At 41.8% G+C, this 17,788-nt stretch overlaps 1 protein-coding gene across 2 annotated transcripts in view; it reads left to right on the top strand.

The window, feature by feature from the left end:
- ITGA11 (integrin subunit alpha 11) overlaps positions 1–17,788 on the top strand; it is a 191,793-nt gene that overhangs the window by 105,913 nt on the left and 68,092 nt on the right. For both annotated transcript variants that reach the window (XM_073653470.1, XM_073653471.1), the window contains 7 exons: positions 586–734; positions 921–1,061; positions 5,907–6,110; positions 7,348–7,478; positions 11,403–11,569; positions 11,708–11,853; positions 15,023–15,133. In XM_073653470.1, the coding sequence (XP_073509571.1) occupies positions 586–734; positions 921–1,061; positions 5,907–6,110; positions 7,348–7,478; positions 11,403–11,569; positions 11,708–11,853; positions 15,023–15,133 (1,049 nt within the window). The remainder of the gene's footprint in view (positions 1–585; positions 735–920; positions 1,062–5,906; positions 6,111–7,347; positions 7,479–11,402; positions 11,570–11,707; positions 11,854–15,022; positions 15,134–17,788) is intronic.

Here is a 17,788-nt window from a genome sequence, read left to right as displayed (position 1 = left end):
TTTACACCTGGATTGGTTCCTGACATACAAACATATACACATTTGTTGAATTGACGTAGTGACGAAATGTGATGGTGTCTTAGGCTAAGCAGTGAGGGCAAGTGCATGTATAGCCAAATACTCACTATACACCATCAATACTTGATGTTTCAGCTCAGGGAACAACATTTTTGATATAATGTAAAACTTTTAACACTTATTTATGTTTTATAAACCTTAGAAACCTGTTACATTCTCTGGTATCCTCTGTGATCTCATGTGATAACATTTAATTTTGGATTTGCTGACTGTTAGTCAGATTAGAGGATATGGAGACCTTTCAGATTTTTTTCCTGACATGCATATATTTTGGCATATTTGTGTGAGTATGCAATTTGTATACTGATATCTGAAGTCAGATCTGGTTTATTTTATTCTTCAGTCTATGTACAGTGATACATCAAGGCTATAAAAACCAATGTTTTAGCCCAAAACACAAGCTTTTAAGTAAGTGGTGTTCATATCCTTTAACTATCTATATAATTTTATATAGCTGTGTGATTTAGCTTAGCTGGCGTCACAGCTTTCTTTTTCTATTTTGGGCAGGTTACACTGTGACGTCTGTAATGACACCGCAACGTGTCAGGCTGTATGTTTCTGGGGCGCCACGGTTCAACCACACAGGAAAAGTGATAATCTTCAGTATGCAGGGCATGGACAACCTCGTCATCCACCAGTCTCTCCTGGGGGATCAGGTAACCACAGAATATTGCAGTGGACATAATAGTTACCGAGAAGTACATTATGCATGGACTCCAAAATACTACTGCTCATCACAACCATTCAGAGCATTTCATTCCTGTTATAGTGTAATCTGATTACCCTCCCAATATTGTGATAATTAATGAGGTTGTGTTATGATTTTTTTCTGTCCCTGGTAGATTGGATCATATTTCGGAAGTGAGATTGATTCTGTAGACGTGGATGGTGATGGAGTAACAGATGTCCTGTTGGTTGGAGCACCTATGTTCTTCAGTGATGGACGGGAGCGTGGTCGAGTGTCTGTATATATCATGAAAGAAGTAAGTGTCTGATAGAAATACTAATGAAAATCACTACTGGGTTCACAAGTTTTCGTAAAGGCAGATTTTAACATTTTATTCATTAGGAATTTATATTTAAATAGATAATGTGCCAGAGGCTGTTCATTTAATACTCAATAAAACTGTCTTTGAACATTACGAGTAATGTATTCCTCTGTTACAACCCCTGGCAAAAAATTATGGAGTCACCGGGCTCGGAGGATGTTCATTCAGTTGTTTAATGTTGTTGAAAAAAAGCAGATCACAGACATGGCACAAAACTAAAGTCATTTCAAATGGCAACTTTATGGCTTTAAGAAACAGTAAAAGAAATCAAGAAAAAAAATGTGGTACCCAGTAAGGGTAAATTTTTTCAGACCAAGCAGAGGGAAAAAAATTATGGAATCACTCAATTCTGAAGAAAAAATTATGGAATCATGAGAAACAAACACAGAAAAGAACACTCTAATACATCACTAGTATTTTGTTGCATCACCTCTGGCTTTAATAACAGCTTGCAGTCTCTGAGGCATGGACTTAATGAGTGACAAACAGTACTCTTCATCAATCTGGCTCCAACTTTCTCTGATGTTGCCAGATCAGCTTTGCAGGTTGGAGCCTTCCACCAAAGATTTTCAATTGGATTGAGATCCGGACTATTTGCAGGCCATGACATTGACCTTATGTGTCTTGTTTCAAGGAATGTTTTCACAGTTTTTGCTCTATGGCAGGATGCATTATCATCTTGAAAAATTATGTCATCATCCCCAAACATCCTTTCAATTGATGGGATAAGAAAACTGTCCAAAAATATCAAAGTAAACTTGGGCATTTATTGAAGATGTAATGACAGCCATCACCCCAGTGCCTTTACCTGACATGCAGCCCCATATCATCAATGACTGTGGAAATTTGCATGTTTTCTTCATGCAGTCACCTTTATAAATCTCATTGGAACGGCACCAAACAAAAGTTCCAGCATCATCACCTTGCCCAATGCAGATTCGCGATTCATCACTGAATATGACTTTCATCCAGTCATCCACAGTCCACGATAGCTTTTCCTTAGCCCATTGTAACCTTGTTTTTTTTCTGTTTAGGTGTTAATGGTGGCTTATGTTTAGCTTTTCTATATGTAAATCCCATTTCCTTTAGGCGGTTTCTTACAGTTCGGTCACAGACATTGACTCCAGTTTCCTCCCATTCCTTCCTCATTTGTTTTGTTCTGCATTTCCTGTTTTGGGGACATATTGCTTTACGTTTCCGGTCTTGACACTTTGAGGTCTTCCTTGGTTTACCAGTATGTTTGCCTTTAACAACCTTCCCATGTTGTTTGTATTTGGTCCAGATTTTAGACACAGCTGACTGTGAACAACCAACATCTTTTGCAACATTGCGTGATGATTTACCTTCTTTTAAGAGTTTGATAATCCTCTCCTTTGTTTTAATTGACATTTCTTGTGTTGGAGCCATGATTCATGTCAGTCCACTTGATGCAACAGCTCTCCAAGGTGTGATCACTCCTTTTTAGATGCAGACTAACGAGCAGATCTAATTTGATGCTGGTGTTAGTTTTGGAAATTAAAATTTACAGGGTGATTCCATAATTTTTTCCTCAGAATTGAGTGATTCCATAATTTTTCCCTCTGCTTGGTCTAAAAAAAACCCTTACTGAGTACCACATTTTTAATCTTGATTTCTTTTAGTGTTTCTTAAAGCCCTAAAGTTGACCTTTGAAATTACTTCAGTTTTGTACCATGTCTGTGATCTGCTTTTTTTCAACAACATTAAACAACTGAATGAACATCCTCCGAGCCCGGTGATTCCATAATTTTTGCCAGGGGTTGTAGTGCATGCTGAGGGGGTTCAATTAGAAGCAACCCAAACTGATCCCCCATCCCACCACATACCCACAACTACTGTAGTTGTACTAATGAAAATTAGTTCTCAAATCTGTGCATAACCTTTAAGCATCATCCAGCATTTTTTAATTTCAACTCTAGTGGTGCTACTAATGTCTGCTCTCTGACCATAGTCTTATAATTACCAACAATCATCTTCAGCTGTTCCCTGCGCCGCTCAGGTCCCCCCCCCCATCTTGTGACCCCAACGTCTGACTGACCAGAAGTCACAGGTAACAGTCACCAGCTCTCAATATAAGTCTATGAGATCCTCATTCTGGCTTCGTTCTGGCTCTCACAGACTTACATTGAGTTGTGACTTCCGGATCACCCAGCAAACACTGGAGCCATCCGACAGATCACAAACTGCTGCAGACCGACCAGAGCGGCACTGATAAAAGATGAAGACAGCAGCTGGTAAGCATAATACTAGGGGCAGGGAACTTAGATTAGTGGCACTGCTCCAACAGTAAAAGAAGAAAAAAGCTGAAGTGCTGCTTTAACCAAGGACCTTGTAAAATTAGATATTATCATTTATTTAGATTCTGCTAAAATGTTGATATAATAATAATGATCTTTATTTATTTATATAGCTGGAACATAATCTTCATTACTTTGCAATTCGTTATGAATAAGAAGCCCTTCTCCTTACAATTCCATGTTTTGTCGCTTTTGCAAAATTGATATTTTCCAGCAGTTTATTATTATTTGTTCTTAAGCATATGATATGTATAAATGGTTGACAGGTTTGCTTTGAACCAGACAGAAGTTATTTCCTCGCTTCCTGGATCTTCTCCATGTACATATTTCTCATGCTCTTCAGTAGAGACATCTTTGTGATGTCATCTGGCCTCCATAAGTGTTCATTCCCTGGTCATCAGAGAAATGATTTAAATTATTCCTTTTACTATTTCAAGGAACCAAATCTGTGCTCCAAAATGAAATATTGGTAATTATTATATAATATAATGTAAGAATAACTAAACATTTTTTATTTAATTATTGATCAGTGTTTGCATAATTTTAAATCTTTGTAATATTCTCCATTACCTTATCTTGCTTCCTTTTCTCTCAAATTCAATGCTGAAAGGGCTGTTTCATCTGCCTTGTTCATGCACTACAGGTCCGTTTACACGGACTGACCAGCAACACGATAAGATCCCCAATCGATAAACTTTTACAGATCAGTGGTCGTTTGACTGGAGGGTTAGAGCTGTTCACGCTGGTAACATAGATGAATCTGTTGCTGTAATTAGAAACCAGTGGGTGCCATACCTGCTGGTGATTGCAGCTGGCAGAGAGAAAAAACGAGGGCACAACCGACTGGTTAAAAAATGTTCTTTTATTGAATCAAGTTGAAAGTCCATTGAAAGCTAAAAACCTCAACACCTGACGCGTTTTTGGCGTATTTGTCAATCTATACTAGAGTTCTCAGTGCACATACGCCGTCATTTTTCTCGACAGTGTGAGTTCTGTTTACACAGTACGGTGCACCGCCGAGATCAATGATCTTTTACGCTGTACAAAAGATCACTACACTGGACGAACGAGTGTTTTGCTTGGTCATCGGGTGATCTGCAGCCTGTTTACTTCAACAAGATAATCATGAAACAAGCATTTTTAAGAATTTTAGAACGCTCGTTCATGATTATCTTGCAGTGTAAATTCTCTTTTAGAGTAGATGGTTTGAACTATAAGTCTAGCAAAGTCTAGCAAATATCTAAACCCCATTGTGTGTTTTTCTGCTCCCTTTCCCCATGCTCAAACAGGGAACATGTTTGTAATTTGCATCTGGGCATGGGGGAGGTGAGCAGAGAAGTTGACAGTGGGGTACATGTAGGCCCACCAGAGGACCAGTGGATCCTTCACTGAGCAAAGAAAGGTTCTAACACAGTGCTTGGCACCAAACGACTAGTAAAGACAACTCAAAAACAAAATTTGGATCAATCATATTCTACTACAGAATTTCTTCAGAACATCTAGCAGGACCTGTTACCTGCCATAAGTATGTAATTTATTTTACCTGTTGTAAATATCGCGGTTCTCCTAAATTTGGCTTGCTTTTCGTTCCTGCACCTCTTGAGATAAAGTTTCCTCCTCCTTATATGTAACAATCTTCTTTGTTAGCCAAGTAGGTGTGGTTCTCAATAAGATTTCCATAGCAAATAGTCGAGGACCATGTCTACTTGTTTTAAAGGACTACATTTACGTAGAAAGAAGAGGCAGCCAGGAATCTCAGGAATGGAGAGGCACAGGAACAAAAAAAAATATTAAAATGTCATATTCAGGAGAACAGTGGAATTTACACTAGTTAAAAAAATGATATATTTATGGCAGGTGAGAGGGCCTCCTTAATGATGTCAACTTGTGTCTGTAATTGCAGTTACACACAGGTATGCATGCATGTGTCTTCTGGTGGGAACAAGACTAAGACCAAGATTGGGCCCAGAATAAGATACTGACATTCCTTAAAACATAACTTTTTTTTAAATGTTAAAACCTAAAGACCTTCATACACATTAGCCTAATCTCGGCAGCGCTCGCCAATATTGATGGGTTCAGCCGACACTTCAATGTATATGGGAGAACGAGCCAACCAATTGTCGGGGGAGATATTGGACTGTCGATGAGTTTGTTCTCCTGGATATAAGCTGCCGGCAAAGTAATAGGCTGCTTTTAAAGTGGCATATGTATTATTTTGAGGTCTCTCGGGAATGTGCAAACCAGGGGCCACCACAGTACACATTTATGATATTCCTGAATACACTGAATGCATATAAACATGTTTCAGTTAATTTTATTCAATAACAATTTACCAACACCACTAAAGTTGAGAAGAAAAGCTCTTGGTCTCCTTACTGTTCTGGCTCATTTGCTATATAGTTCTGCCATGCAATTACCCCTGGCAGCCCATTCTAGTGCCAGCATTCTGCTCTTGTTCCAGAAGCGCTTTGTTCCCGATGGCGTTCTTCAGGACATCAACAGCTCACAGAACGCACGTTTTGGATATGCCATAACTGCAGTGCCAGATCTTAACCAGGACTCTTTCAATGATTTGGTTGTTGGGGCGCCTCTTGAAGATGATCACAAAGGAGCAATTTACATATTTCATGGATTTAAGAAGAATATTTTGAAAAGATATAAACAGGTAAGAACTAAAAGATGCTTTATTTTATTATTATTTGGACGACCTTGTGTATGGGAGCCTTACCTTTACTTTATGGATAGTAACACATGTATTTTGAACTTGGGTATAATTACTCCAATACCAAAAGAAATTACAACAATGCAAAAGAGCAAAGAAAATACTGTAATATTAAATGGAAGCTGATTAAAGGGGTTGTCCAGGACTTTAACATTGATGATCTATCCTTAGGATAGGTCATCAATGTCAGATCGGTCAGAGTCTGACACCCGGCACCCCCGCCGATCAACTGTTAATGGTGTCAGTGATGGGCAGGACAGAATAGTGGCCGCGGCCGGGTACCGCACATCCTCCTTCTATTGATTTGAATATGGGGTGGATGTGCAGCTCCGCAACTGAGATGCCGACACCGGGAACAGCTGATTGGAGGGGGTGCAGGGTGTCACATAAGAATAGGCCATCAGTGTTAAAGTCCCGGACAACACCTTTAATGGTGCTCAACCTATGGGCAGCATGAACAAAGACCGGCTCACATATTGCTACTATCTATGTTTTACTTTGAAATCCTGCAGTGTTTCAGAGAGAATTTGGTTTTATCCTAAGTCATGTGACAAGGCTCGGTAAAGGGTTGATATTGACTTTTAGGATTGCTACTTCCTATAGGTGGCGCTAGAGTTCTAGTCCTCCTCCTCCCTGAAGAGGCAATTTGCAGAAAAAACATACTTTTAAAAGCCAGCTGAGGAGGAGGAGGAGGCAACCAGGACAAGTAGTCCAAGAGTCTGGTTTCCGGCATCTTCATCTCCCCCCCAACTGACATATTTCTCCCTAATCAAATACATAGAGAAAGACCTGTCAGTGTAGGGGAATGTGGCAAGGAGAAACCTGCATTTTTGATTAGTCGTACTGCTCGCATTGCCTAAGACTGCCATTTAAAAGTATATTTTCTCGAAAATATTGCAGCGTTTCCAAATAAAACATACAATTCTGCAATAACAGAGCCGACCGCAGATTTATGCAGCCCATGGGCCAAGAAGCATGAATCAATTGACAGGTTCCCTTTAAATTGCAGTTTATATATGGTAATAGCTAAAGTGGGGGGCACAGACAGAAGACCAGTAGTAGACCTCAGTAACATGGTGAAAACATAAGTGTCTTCATTTCATCCTCATGTGTGTATGTATGTTAATTCTGGCGGTATATCCATTGCTCTTCTCATGCTTGCTATGTTCCTTCACCCTAGCGCATTGCTGCTGCAGACCTGCCCAACAAACTTGAATATTTTGGCTGCAATATTCATTGTGAGATGGATATGAATGAGGATGGACTAGTGGATCTGGCAGTGGGTTCCATGGGAAATGCAGTTTTGCTTTGGTAAGGGATTCATCCTGTAGATATATACCTGTGTGAAGCCTAAATAGGTTGTTAAAAATCATCCTAGATTACTTTCACCGATTCCTTTTACTTCTAAGTCAGTGATGTATCTGCCAAAAAATCAGACCATTCCAGTGAGGTGAGAAGAGGTCTACTAACGAATTGCTTCAGATCCCTTCACATTACAATGGACGCAAATTGTAAAATTCTTATTACCTGTAGTCACCACTTGGATGAGATTACTAATCACTATATACAGATATACAAGACCCTGATAACTCAGTCCAATTGTACTAAAGAGCAATGCACCGAAACTGCAAGGACTCGATAAAATCTAACTTTTAATCATTTATTATTAGAGGGAAAAAAAATAGACTGAACAAAACTCCAAATAATTAAGGTATCAAATCAACAAAATTGCAATAGTGTAGAAATAAGTACAAAAACGCAGTATTGCCATTAAATGAAATAAAATGGCTTTCAAACATTTTTTCTAATTCCTATACTCCAATCCCTAAATCAGTGTCTGGACGCATCTGCCCAAATTGGGGCAGGTCATCAGGAGACATGTTATACTTTAATTACAGGTAGCTGGTGATTATAATTTATCAGTAAAACAGAGTCTTATTTACATAGAAATAAATATGCTTAACCAGACAAATATTCGTCCTACACCCCCTATGTATATGTACCTTACAGGGATAACTCTATAGATTTGTTTATAGTAATGTATCACAGCGAGGACAATTAATGTAAACCACTGACTTCTAGCTGATTGTTACCTAATTGTGTAATTACAAAATTGGCAAATATGTATACACTGTAAACTCAATAGTGGATCGTATAACTATGATCCTATATACCCTAGAGCAGTGTTCCCCAACTCCAGTCCTCAAGAGCCACCGACAGATCATGTTTGCAGGATTTCCTTAGTATTGCTCAGGTGATGGAATTGTCACTTGTGTAATACTAAGAAAATCCTGAAAACATTATCTGTTGGTGGCTCTCGAGGACTGGAGTTGGGGAACAGTGCCCTATAGGGTCATTAAAGACTGTCTAGAAAGCAGCATATATTATGTCTAGGGACCTGATTTATGTATATAAATAGCACATACGTGTAGTCAGATCCAATGCTATCCTATGCAAATCATACACCAATCATGGCTGTGATGTCTATTACATATTTATATCAGTCATTATTAAGTAATGGCAATGTCCCGGACTGTTACCCCCATCGGGGCTCAAGGGAGGGCCTCATGACTCAAGATGTTTGGTAGGCCTGAATCTTGGGTACTAAGGGGTTAAGATGTAGAACTTTTTGTTTAAGTGGAAATTTTGGGGGAAGGGTATAGGGATAGTTAGGATTTATGGGCTTACCTGATTGGTGGGTAGGAGGTTTCCTTATAGTCATACATTCCGAAGTCAAGTGATTGTCACTTATTGGAGCACTCCAGTCACATGGCCTGGTGACAGTGGCGGACTGGTGTGCCAATGGGCCACCAGTGACATTGATTCTGAAAGCCCATTATTCTGCTACTTATAGTGTCTGATTCTTGTTCACAAATTTACCTGTACTTCTATACAATAATAACTGAATTGTTAAATGAATGACGAGATGCCGCTCTTGTCTGTACATGCTGCATTAAGTGTATTATGCCAAATACTGCTCATGTAGCTGGCTTGGAGGTCAACTCCTGCATAGGGGCCCACCAGGGAATTCACCTAATACCCTGTGGGCCAGTCTGAGTCTCAGTAATAAAAATAGTTATGATAAAACATTTTCAAGCTACCATTAGTAATGAAGATAAAATTAGAGTCATACAGTTAAAACTGTACCTATGTGTATGACAATCGCATACACATAGCAATCCTACAAGCCGTTTGTGACTTGTAGGATTGCTGCTTCCAATACGTGGCGCTATAGAGTTCATGTACTCTTTTTCTCTGAAGAGGCAATTTGCATATTAAATTTCCCAGAGGAGCATTGCACAGCGAATAAGCCTCCTTACCTTGGCATGCCAGAGCCAGTATGTCACTCTCCACAAGGGGAAAAGGAGAAACGTTACCCCTTAGACCTCAGTCCAGAGCCTCTCATTCAGCCAAATCAGTTCTCATACTTTGCACTGACGAGGGCCAACAGCCCGAAATACCGTGTCTGCAAATTGAGATTCTGATTTGGCTTTTACACTAAGTCATATTGCAAGGCTTGTTAAAGGGTCAATTGTGACTTGTAGGATGGCTGCTTCCAATAGGTGGTGCTATAGAGTTCATGTACTCTTTTTCTCTGAAGAGGCAATTTGCATACGACAATCACAAAAATTAGCCCAAACTTCACCAATTAATGAATATCATACCCCCTCAGAGATAGATGATAAATTCTAAATATACCAGACCAAAATACAAACAAATAGACAAATGCCTGACTTTTTCCAAAGTAAGGCACCACATTACGTTCACACAAGTGACAATAGAGAAATAAAGCCTATTAAAGATTAATTTAAAAAATGGACTCAAATAAAGGCCGTGAATGAGGTTTCATTCAGACCCTGCGGACCGATCTCTTTAATCGCAAATTCCATTGAGCTTCCTTTTGAAGCATCCTTCTATCCAAGTCTCCTGTCCTTGTGATTAGTTTCACCAATTCAATCCCTTGAATAAGCAGGCATTTAGGATTACAAAGCTGGGGTGACCACACATTTTTTGCTCTAGATGTATCTTCTTTCCTCAAGGCATTGCCAACATGTGCCAGAACTCTCTATCTGAATTGACAGATCGTGATCAAATACACAATGCCTTGAGACCTACAATTTATAAATTCACGATTTGTGAATTGAACACCAGTAGTAACACTCCTGAGGTTCGCTCTCTCAAGCATAAAAGGAGAAACCTTGCTAGATCCACAACTACAAGTCCCTTCAGATCGCATTTCCCTGACCCTATAGATTGAGATAAAGTAGACTTTAGATGGCTATGCAAAATGTGATCCCCAAGACTCTTGCCTTACCTGTAGGTAATTTATGGAAATTCCATGATCCTTGATGCCTGGACCTGATTTCAGAATAGACCAAAATCAACATAAAATCCACAAAATCTCTTTCAATCTATCATCAAACACTAGACAGATCTGGGTGCTATTATCCACCTTAATCCTATGATTAGACAGGGATGATCCTGGTTGTAGGACATGTTCCAAAGATGACGCAATCACCTGTTCCTTGGTAAATCCTGTGTCTAAACCTCTCTCTTAAATCATTACACTTGATGTTAAAATCCAGAAGGGAGGTACAATTTCTTCTTTGTTGCAGGAATTGCCCCTTTGGAATACCTCTTTTGAGTGGTATACAATGGTAATTTTCCCACTTCAATAAATTATTACTTACAGTAGAGTTCCTAAACGTGATAGTGGAGATGGTTCTGTCAAGATTCTTAGAAAACTTAAGATTCATAAAGTAGATGGCATTCCTTGTGAATCTCATAAGTAAAACATAGGCCTATCTTCTTGATATTCAGATAATGAACAAATTCCTGAAACGATTCCACCATATTTATATGTGAAATCAGGATATTGTCAATAACCACAACACAATCAAAGAGATTCAAGATTCACATATTTCTGAAAACACAATGGAATCCTCCCACCAGCCCACAGCAAATTTACATAAGTGGGGGGCAAAAGCGCTCCCCATTGCAGTGCCCCTGAACTGGTGGTAGTACTGTCCATCAAATAGGAATAAATTATGCCTAAGTGTAAACTCTAAAAGTATCAGCACAAACTCATAATATGTTCAGTGATTTGGAAATCTGATCCCCTATTATAAAGTTATACTATAAAAATAAATCAGCCCATATTTTTTTTGTTAAGCGGGTTGACAAAAATGTAATGTAAAAAGTAGTAATTTCTGACTTTTTATTTGTGTTGTTCAGGTCTCGCAGCATTATTCAAATCAATGCAACCATCAGGTTTGAGCCACCGAAAATCAACATTTTTAGCAAAGAATGTCGCAGGAATGGACGGGAGGCTACATGTATGTCGGCATTTGTCTGCTTCTCGCCAGTATTCAAAGCTCCACAGTTCCAAGGGCAAAGTGTTGGTCAGTGAACTTTTTTTCCTTAAACCCAATATCTATGTGGTGTCCATGTCTAATATCTGTTGTGGAATACAATACAGGAAAAGTATTTCTATGTCTCACATTATCTTTATATGACTATTGCTTTTTATGTACTTCCAGCCATTAAATACAATGTGACGATTGATGAGAAGAGATACACCCCTCGTGCTGTGATTGATGACATTGGAGGAGACAAGCACTTCATCAAGACCATCAGAGCCACAAGTGGACACAGCCAGTGCCAGCAGCTCAATTTCCATGTACTGGTAAGTGTGAACCTTTCTATCTGCTCTAACATTGACATTATTTTGGGTTGCTTTGATCAATAAGCTAAATGTGTTTATATGTCCTAATTCTGAAAAGCTGCATAAGTCAATGTTTACAGACATCTCCAGAAACCTTTTTTTCTAGAGATTTTATTTTTAACTCCATTTACCCCGTTAAATAAAGAACAATGTTCTACACATCTGAATAATGAAATACGCTGATTAAAGGGCTTGTCTGATGAAAACAAGTTATCTCCTTTCCTTAGGATTGGTGATAACTTGTTGATCATGGGGGACCGACCACTGGGATCCGCACCGATCCGAAGAATCGGAGTACTTTTATCACTGTACGAATGGAGCAGGAGTGCGCATGCTCGACCAGCCCTCCAGTCAGGGCCGGCTCCAGGTTTTTCTGGGCCCCGGGCGAAAGAGTCTCAGTGGGCCCCTTTAACACATACCATGATTCATGATGCAGAGATACGGCGGAGAAATATATATATATAGTACAATGCAAAGATTTCACTTCTTACATTACATGAGTGATATCTATTGTAAATTCCACAATAGCTCAGAAACCGGTGAATCGCTCCACACAGAATACTGTCCCCCATATAACACTCCATACAGAATACTGGCCCCCATATAAGGCCCCATACGGAATACTGGCCCCCATATAAGGCCCCATACGGAATATTGGCCCCCATATAAGGCCCCATACGGAATACTGGCCCCCATATAAGGCCCCATAAGGAATACTGGCCCCCATATAAGGCCCCATACGGAATACTGGCCCCCATATAAGGCTCCATGCGGAATACTGACCCCCATATAAGGCTCCATGCGGAATACTGGCCCCCATATAAGGCTCCATGCGGAATACTGGCCCCCATATAAGGCTCCATGCAGAATACTGGCCCCCATATAAGGCTCCATGCGGAATACTGGCCCCATATAAGGCTCCATACGGAATACTGGCCCCCATATAAGGCTCCATACGGAATACTGGCCCCCATATAAGGCTCCGTACAGAATACTGGCCCCCATATAACGCTCCATACAGGATACTGGTCCCCTTATAAAGCTCCATACAGGATACTGGCCCCCATATAACGCTCCATACAGGATACTGGTCCCCTTATAAAACTCCATACAGGATACTGGCCCCCATATAACGCTCCATACAGGATACCGGTTCCCATATAACGCTCCATACAGGATACTGGTCCCCTTATAAAACTCCATACAGGATACTGGCCCCCATATAACGCTCCATACAGGATACCGGTCCCCTTATAACGCTCCATACAGGATACCGGTCCCCTTTTAACGCTCCATACAGGATACTGGCCCCCATATAATGCTGCATGCAGGCTGTTACCCCCCACATAATGCCCCATACAGGCTGTCCCCCCCTTATAATGCTCCATGCAGGCTGTTACCCCCCACATAATGCCCCATACAGGCTGCCCCCCCCCTTATAATGCACTATGCAGGCTGTTCCCCACCTTATAATGCCCCATACAGGCTGTCCCCCCCCCTCTTTATAATGCCCCATGCAGGATGTCACCCCCCCTCTTTATAATGCCTCATGCAGGATGCCCCCCCCTCTCTTTATAATGCTCCATGGAGGATGCCACCCCCTCCCCCCCCCTTCTCTTTATACTGCCCCATGCCTCCATACATTAAAAAAAAAAAATCAAATACTCACCTCCCTTCTCCTCACCTGCTACCTGCTGCCCGCTGCCCGCTGCTCGGGTCCGAACTCCAGCGTTGTCAGCGTCTTCCCGCTCAGCGCTCCCTGTGACGGCTCAGGGGAGGGCGCGGTGTAAAGACGTCGCCGCACCCTCTGACCTGAGACGTCACAGGGAGCGCAGAGCAGGAAGACAGCTGATCTGCGGAGGCACGGGGAGAGGTAAGTATCCGGCTGCCGGGGCCCTGAGCAAGCGGCGGAGAAGGGCGGGTGCTGACACCGCTCTCCTCCGCCCATAGCCCAGCGGGGTGCGCGACCGCCAGTGGGCCCCTCTGCCTGCTCAGGGCCCCGGCATTTGCCCGGGTGCGCCGGGTGCTGACGCCGGCCCTGCCTCCAGTCATTCCCAATGGAGCTGTCAAGTCCAGCGCTCGGCTTTTTCTAGCAACGAAATAGGGAATGAATAGAGCAGCGGCTGGGAATCTGGTGTGCTGCCCCATTTTGTAAAGGAGATACAAGTGTCCTCCTGTCCAGGAAAAAATTCTCTGTTCTACCAATAGGTGCGGGTCCCAGCGGTCACACCCCCATCGATCAACAAATTGTTTTCAACTTCTTTAATACGCTACAAAAGAGCATTGGTACCTAGATATACTAATTAGATATACTGATTATACTAATTATTTACAGAAATCTATCTAAATCTATAGTTTTACTGCTGCTACAGTATAAACCCCTACTGAGGCTGAAGCTGAAAAGATGTCTTCTGCAGAAAGACAAGCTTTAATATAAAAAATGTCATCAGACCATGGGTGAAGGTATGATTATGCACTTACAGAGAGGAAGCCCAGTTCTGGTTGGTCCCTTTCCTGTTGCTAATGACAATTTATGCTGACTTCTCCCATTTAGTGCACTCTCACATATTAGGTTTCTTGGAACGTATGCAATCCGTTATTTTTATGGATAGATTACGGACCATTTACAATCAATGTGTCTTCTTGCGTGTCCTTTTTTGCTCAGACTGATTGTCTGCAAAAAAAATGGAAACTCACTAATAGAAGTTTGTGGTCCCATGAGAAAAAAATACTGATTGTCATCCATGCACAGTCCTTATTTTACTATTTAATGGACAGGGAAAACTAAGAATTTTTTTTTCATATAAAAAAAAATCAAAACAGCAAGTATAGTAAACACCGACACACAAGCAAAAAATGGATCCAGTACACAGAAAAAAGAACCCAGTCTGCTTTTCTCGTATGAAAAGAAAAACTGATGTGTGAAAACAGCTGTATGGGAATTGCATTAATAGCAAGACAGGGCTCATGGGATGGGAGCAGATAATCATGCTGCATAAAGGGCCACTGATTTGATGTTTGTTATCAAGCTTGTTCACTTCTATGTACTCCACTGTTGTTAAACAGATCTTTAATGTATTTCTACATATTATTCTGTTCCTTCATTTGATGTCTGACCCTTTCTCTTTAGGATACTGCAGACTATGTGAAGCCTATTACATTTTCCTTGGAGTATGGATTGGCATTTCCAGAGCAGGGACCTGTACTGGATGAGGGTTGGCCAACATCTCTCAAAGTGTCGGTATGTTATTTATTTTAAAAAAGAAAAAAAAAAGAAAAAAGAAGGTTTAGTAAAAGAAACATAAAACCTGGTGGAAAAAATTGATACTTACAATGAAACTAAATTTGGCACATGCAGAAGTTTTGGCATCTGGTCACTTTTTCCGCTATGATAAATTCAGCAGTAACTCTTGCACTAAAATCTACAGCTGCAGAAGTTTTGTGAATGTATTGGTGCCGAACTTTTCCAGAGGATGAGATGTTATTGACTAACTTTCTAAAAAGTTTTGCGTTTGTTCTAAAGAGCAAGCAGGATCTCTGCACTGCAGTGCAATTTTAGATTCACAATAAGCCAAGACTGCAATCTTGAGGAATCATGTCACTTGTCATTGTGCAAAACAAAAAGTATTCTATTAGAGTTGACAACTTTACTCTCCTGGTCCAAAGTTCAGTCTGGTTCTCCATGGCAGCCTGACCAGAACGGGCTTCACTTCTGCGCCTGCACCCTGGGCGCCTCTTGCAGTTACCAGGGGAGCTCTGACCTTCACCTTTTAACCCTTGTATAGGGGTGTGAACTTACACAGGGACCCTGGGTTAAGTCCTCTGAGTAGCCGCTGGCCGGAGGAGCTTACTGGCTAGAATAGTCAGGCAGCCATGTCAGAAACAGTAAATACAGATAGGGACAAAATCGTCAGGCAGAAAAATGATTAGTAAATGGGCTGAGGTCTGAAACTGAAATATCCAATACAATAACAAGAGCTGAGAACATGAGATAATTTATACTATAACTCGTAGTCAGGGACTGACTGCTGGAGGTTTAAAGGGGACCTGTCACCTGAAAAAAACACTATTAACCTGCAGATATGGGATTAATCTGCAGGTTAATAGCTTTGTGAACCTGTCCCGCGCTGGCACTTAGACCCCTGCTGTCGGGAGGAAATTAACTTTGTTCCCCCGGCAGCGTTTCAGTTTCAGACACGGGGGTGCCGCTGGCACTTAAGTTTAAGTTTTAGATGAAACATAAGAAATGGTAGTAGATGAGAGGTAGAGTGAGTGAGGTCCTGTATGAGGTACTATAGGGCGAGTGAGGTCCTGTATGAGGGACTGTAGGGCGAGTGAGGTCCTGTATGAGGGACTGTAGGGTGAGTGAGGTCATGTATGAGGGACTGTAGGGCGAGTGAGGTTCTGTCTTCCGTAAAGCATGCTGGAGTGGAGAAAATGTAAAGGTATAAGACCACTTTGGAGTTGTAAGGTAGGAGACTACAAGGACTGATGAGTCAAAGAGATGAACCCAGCATGCCATCTATATACTGTCTATACAAAGATTACAAAGATTTTTTTTAAATTGCTGATGGCTAAGAACTCAATGGTAAACAATGTTAATACTGCTATATAAAGCAGGTGCGGGTTTACCGCTTTACCAATACCATCCCTCTCTTAATAACCAAACAGAATAATAGGCATGTGCCAGAGTATTGATATGCATTCAGTTCCATAATATATGAGATGATATATAGCCTTGAGATGCACAACTTCAATACAGATGAGGAAGTTTGGGAAAGCCAAAACAGCATTTAGAGAACCAGCCCTACATAGAAAACCCTCATGGGTCATTTTTTCTATATAATTGAACATTACACCCAGTGAATCACACATATTACTTATGACTCGCCCCCTGGGCCTGTGTTGTGCAGGGAATACCCGGAGCCGGATCGCTGGGGGTTGTAGTCTCCGTGGCGCTGACCCGGTCCGTGCCCAGGGTGGTCTATTCAGTGGCAGTCTTAGTGTAATAACAAGTGTCCGACTACGCCACCCGTGGATTGCGGTCAGTGGGGACCGCCGCTGCGCTGCAGACCGCTGAGGCTGATACTGTATGCGCAGCCAAGTATGGAATAACTCCCCACGGGAGAAGTATTGCCTCAGGGCAGCTAGTGTGGATGATGAGAGTGATGGTGTGAGCGTCCCAGTACTGATGGTGCTGGTGCGGCGATGAAACACAGAGACGTGTGGTTGCAGTTTCCAATACTTTACTCACAGTTCTTTACTGGTCCTAGTCACCTCGGTACCGGCGGTGACTGCCCAAGCCGTGCTGCGTCCACCAGGCAAGGGGCTCGACCAACTCCCAGGCAATTCCAGAGCGTGGCACAGGGCTCCCTTCTCTTCCTTTCTCTGGCCGTCCCCACCAGTGACCCACCTTTGTCCAGCTTCCTCGGGCCTTCTCTTGGCGAAACCTATCTCCGGTTTCCCTGATCCTATGTTTTATGCTTTCCTGGTGGATGTAGTGAGGGGTCGCACCAAGTTGTGGTCACAACCTCCAGTCCTTGGCTGAGGAATTTATTGCCTCCACCAATTTGGGTTCCGGTACCCTGTTCTGCCAACCCGTCACCCTCAATCTCCTGGGCCTATGGGGTTCCTTCTGTCCTCGTGTCTCTGGGCCTTTCTCAGTGTTCCTGTTCCTTTCTTACTTTCCTTTCTGTTTCTGTTCCTTCCTTCTGGCTCCGGCCTTCACCCTAGGCCTGCCTCGTGGAGCTGGGCACAGACTGAGCCACAGCTCCCTGTCAGCCCTCTCTGGCTGAACTCCTTCTCTCTCTGAACTCACTGTCCTAAGATGGTGCCCACCTTATATACCTCCCTCTATGTGTGAGCCCAGGTGACTAGCAACCAATGGGCTCCTACC

The sequence above is a fragment of the Phyllobates terribilis genome, unplaced genomic scaffold (genome assembly GCF_046119375.1).
Source record: "Phyllobates terribilis strain yellow unplaced genomic scaffold, ASM4611937v1 Scaffold_11__3_contigs__length_659146591, whole genome shotgun sequence".
NCBI classification, from domain to species: domain Eukaryota; kingdom Metazoa; phylum Chordata; class Amphibia; order Anura; family Dendrobatidae; genus Phyllobates; species Phyllobates terribilis.
Note: the sequence above shows the minus strand (reverse complement) of the source record. Positions and strands in the feature narration are given on the sequence as shown.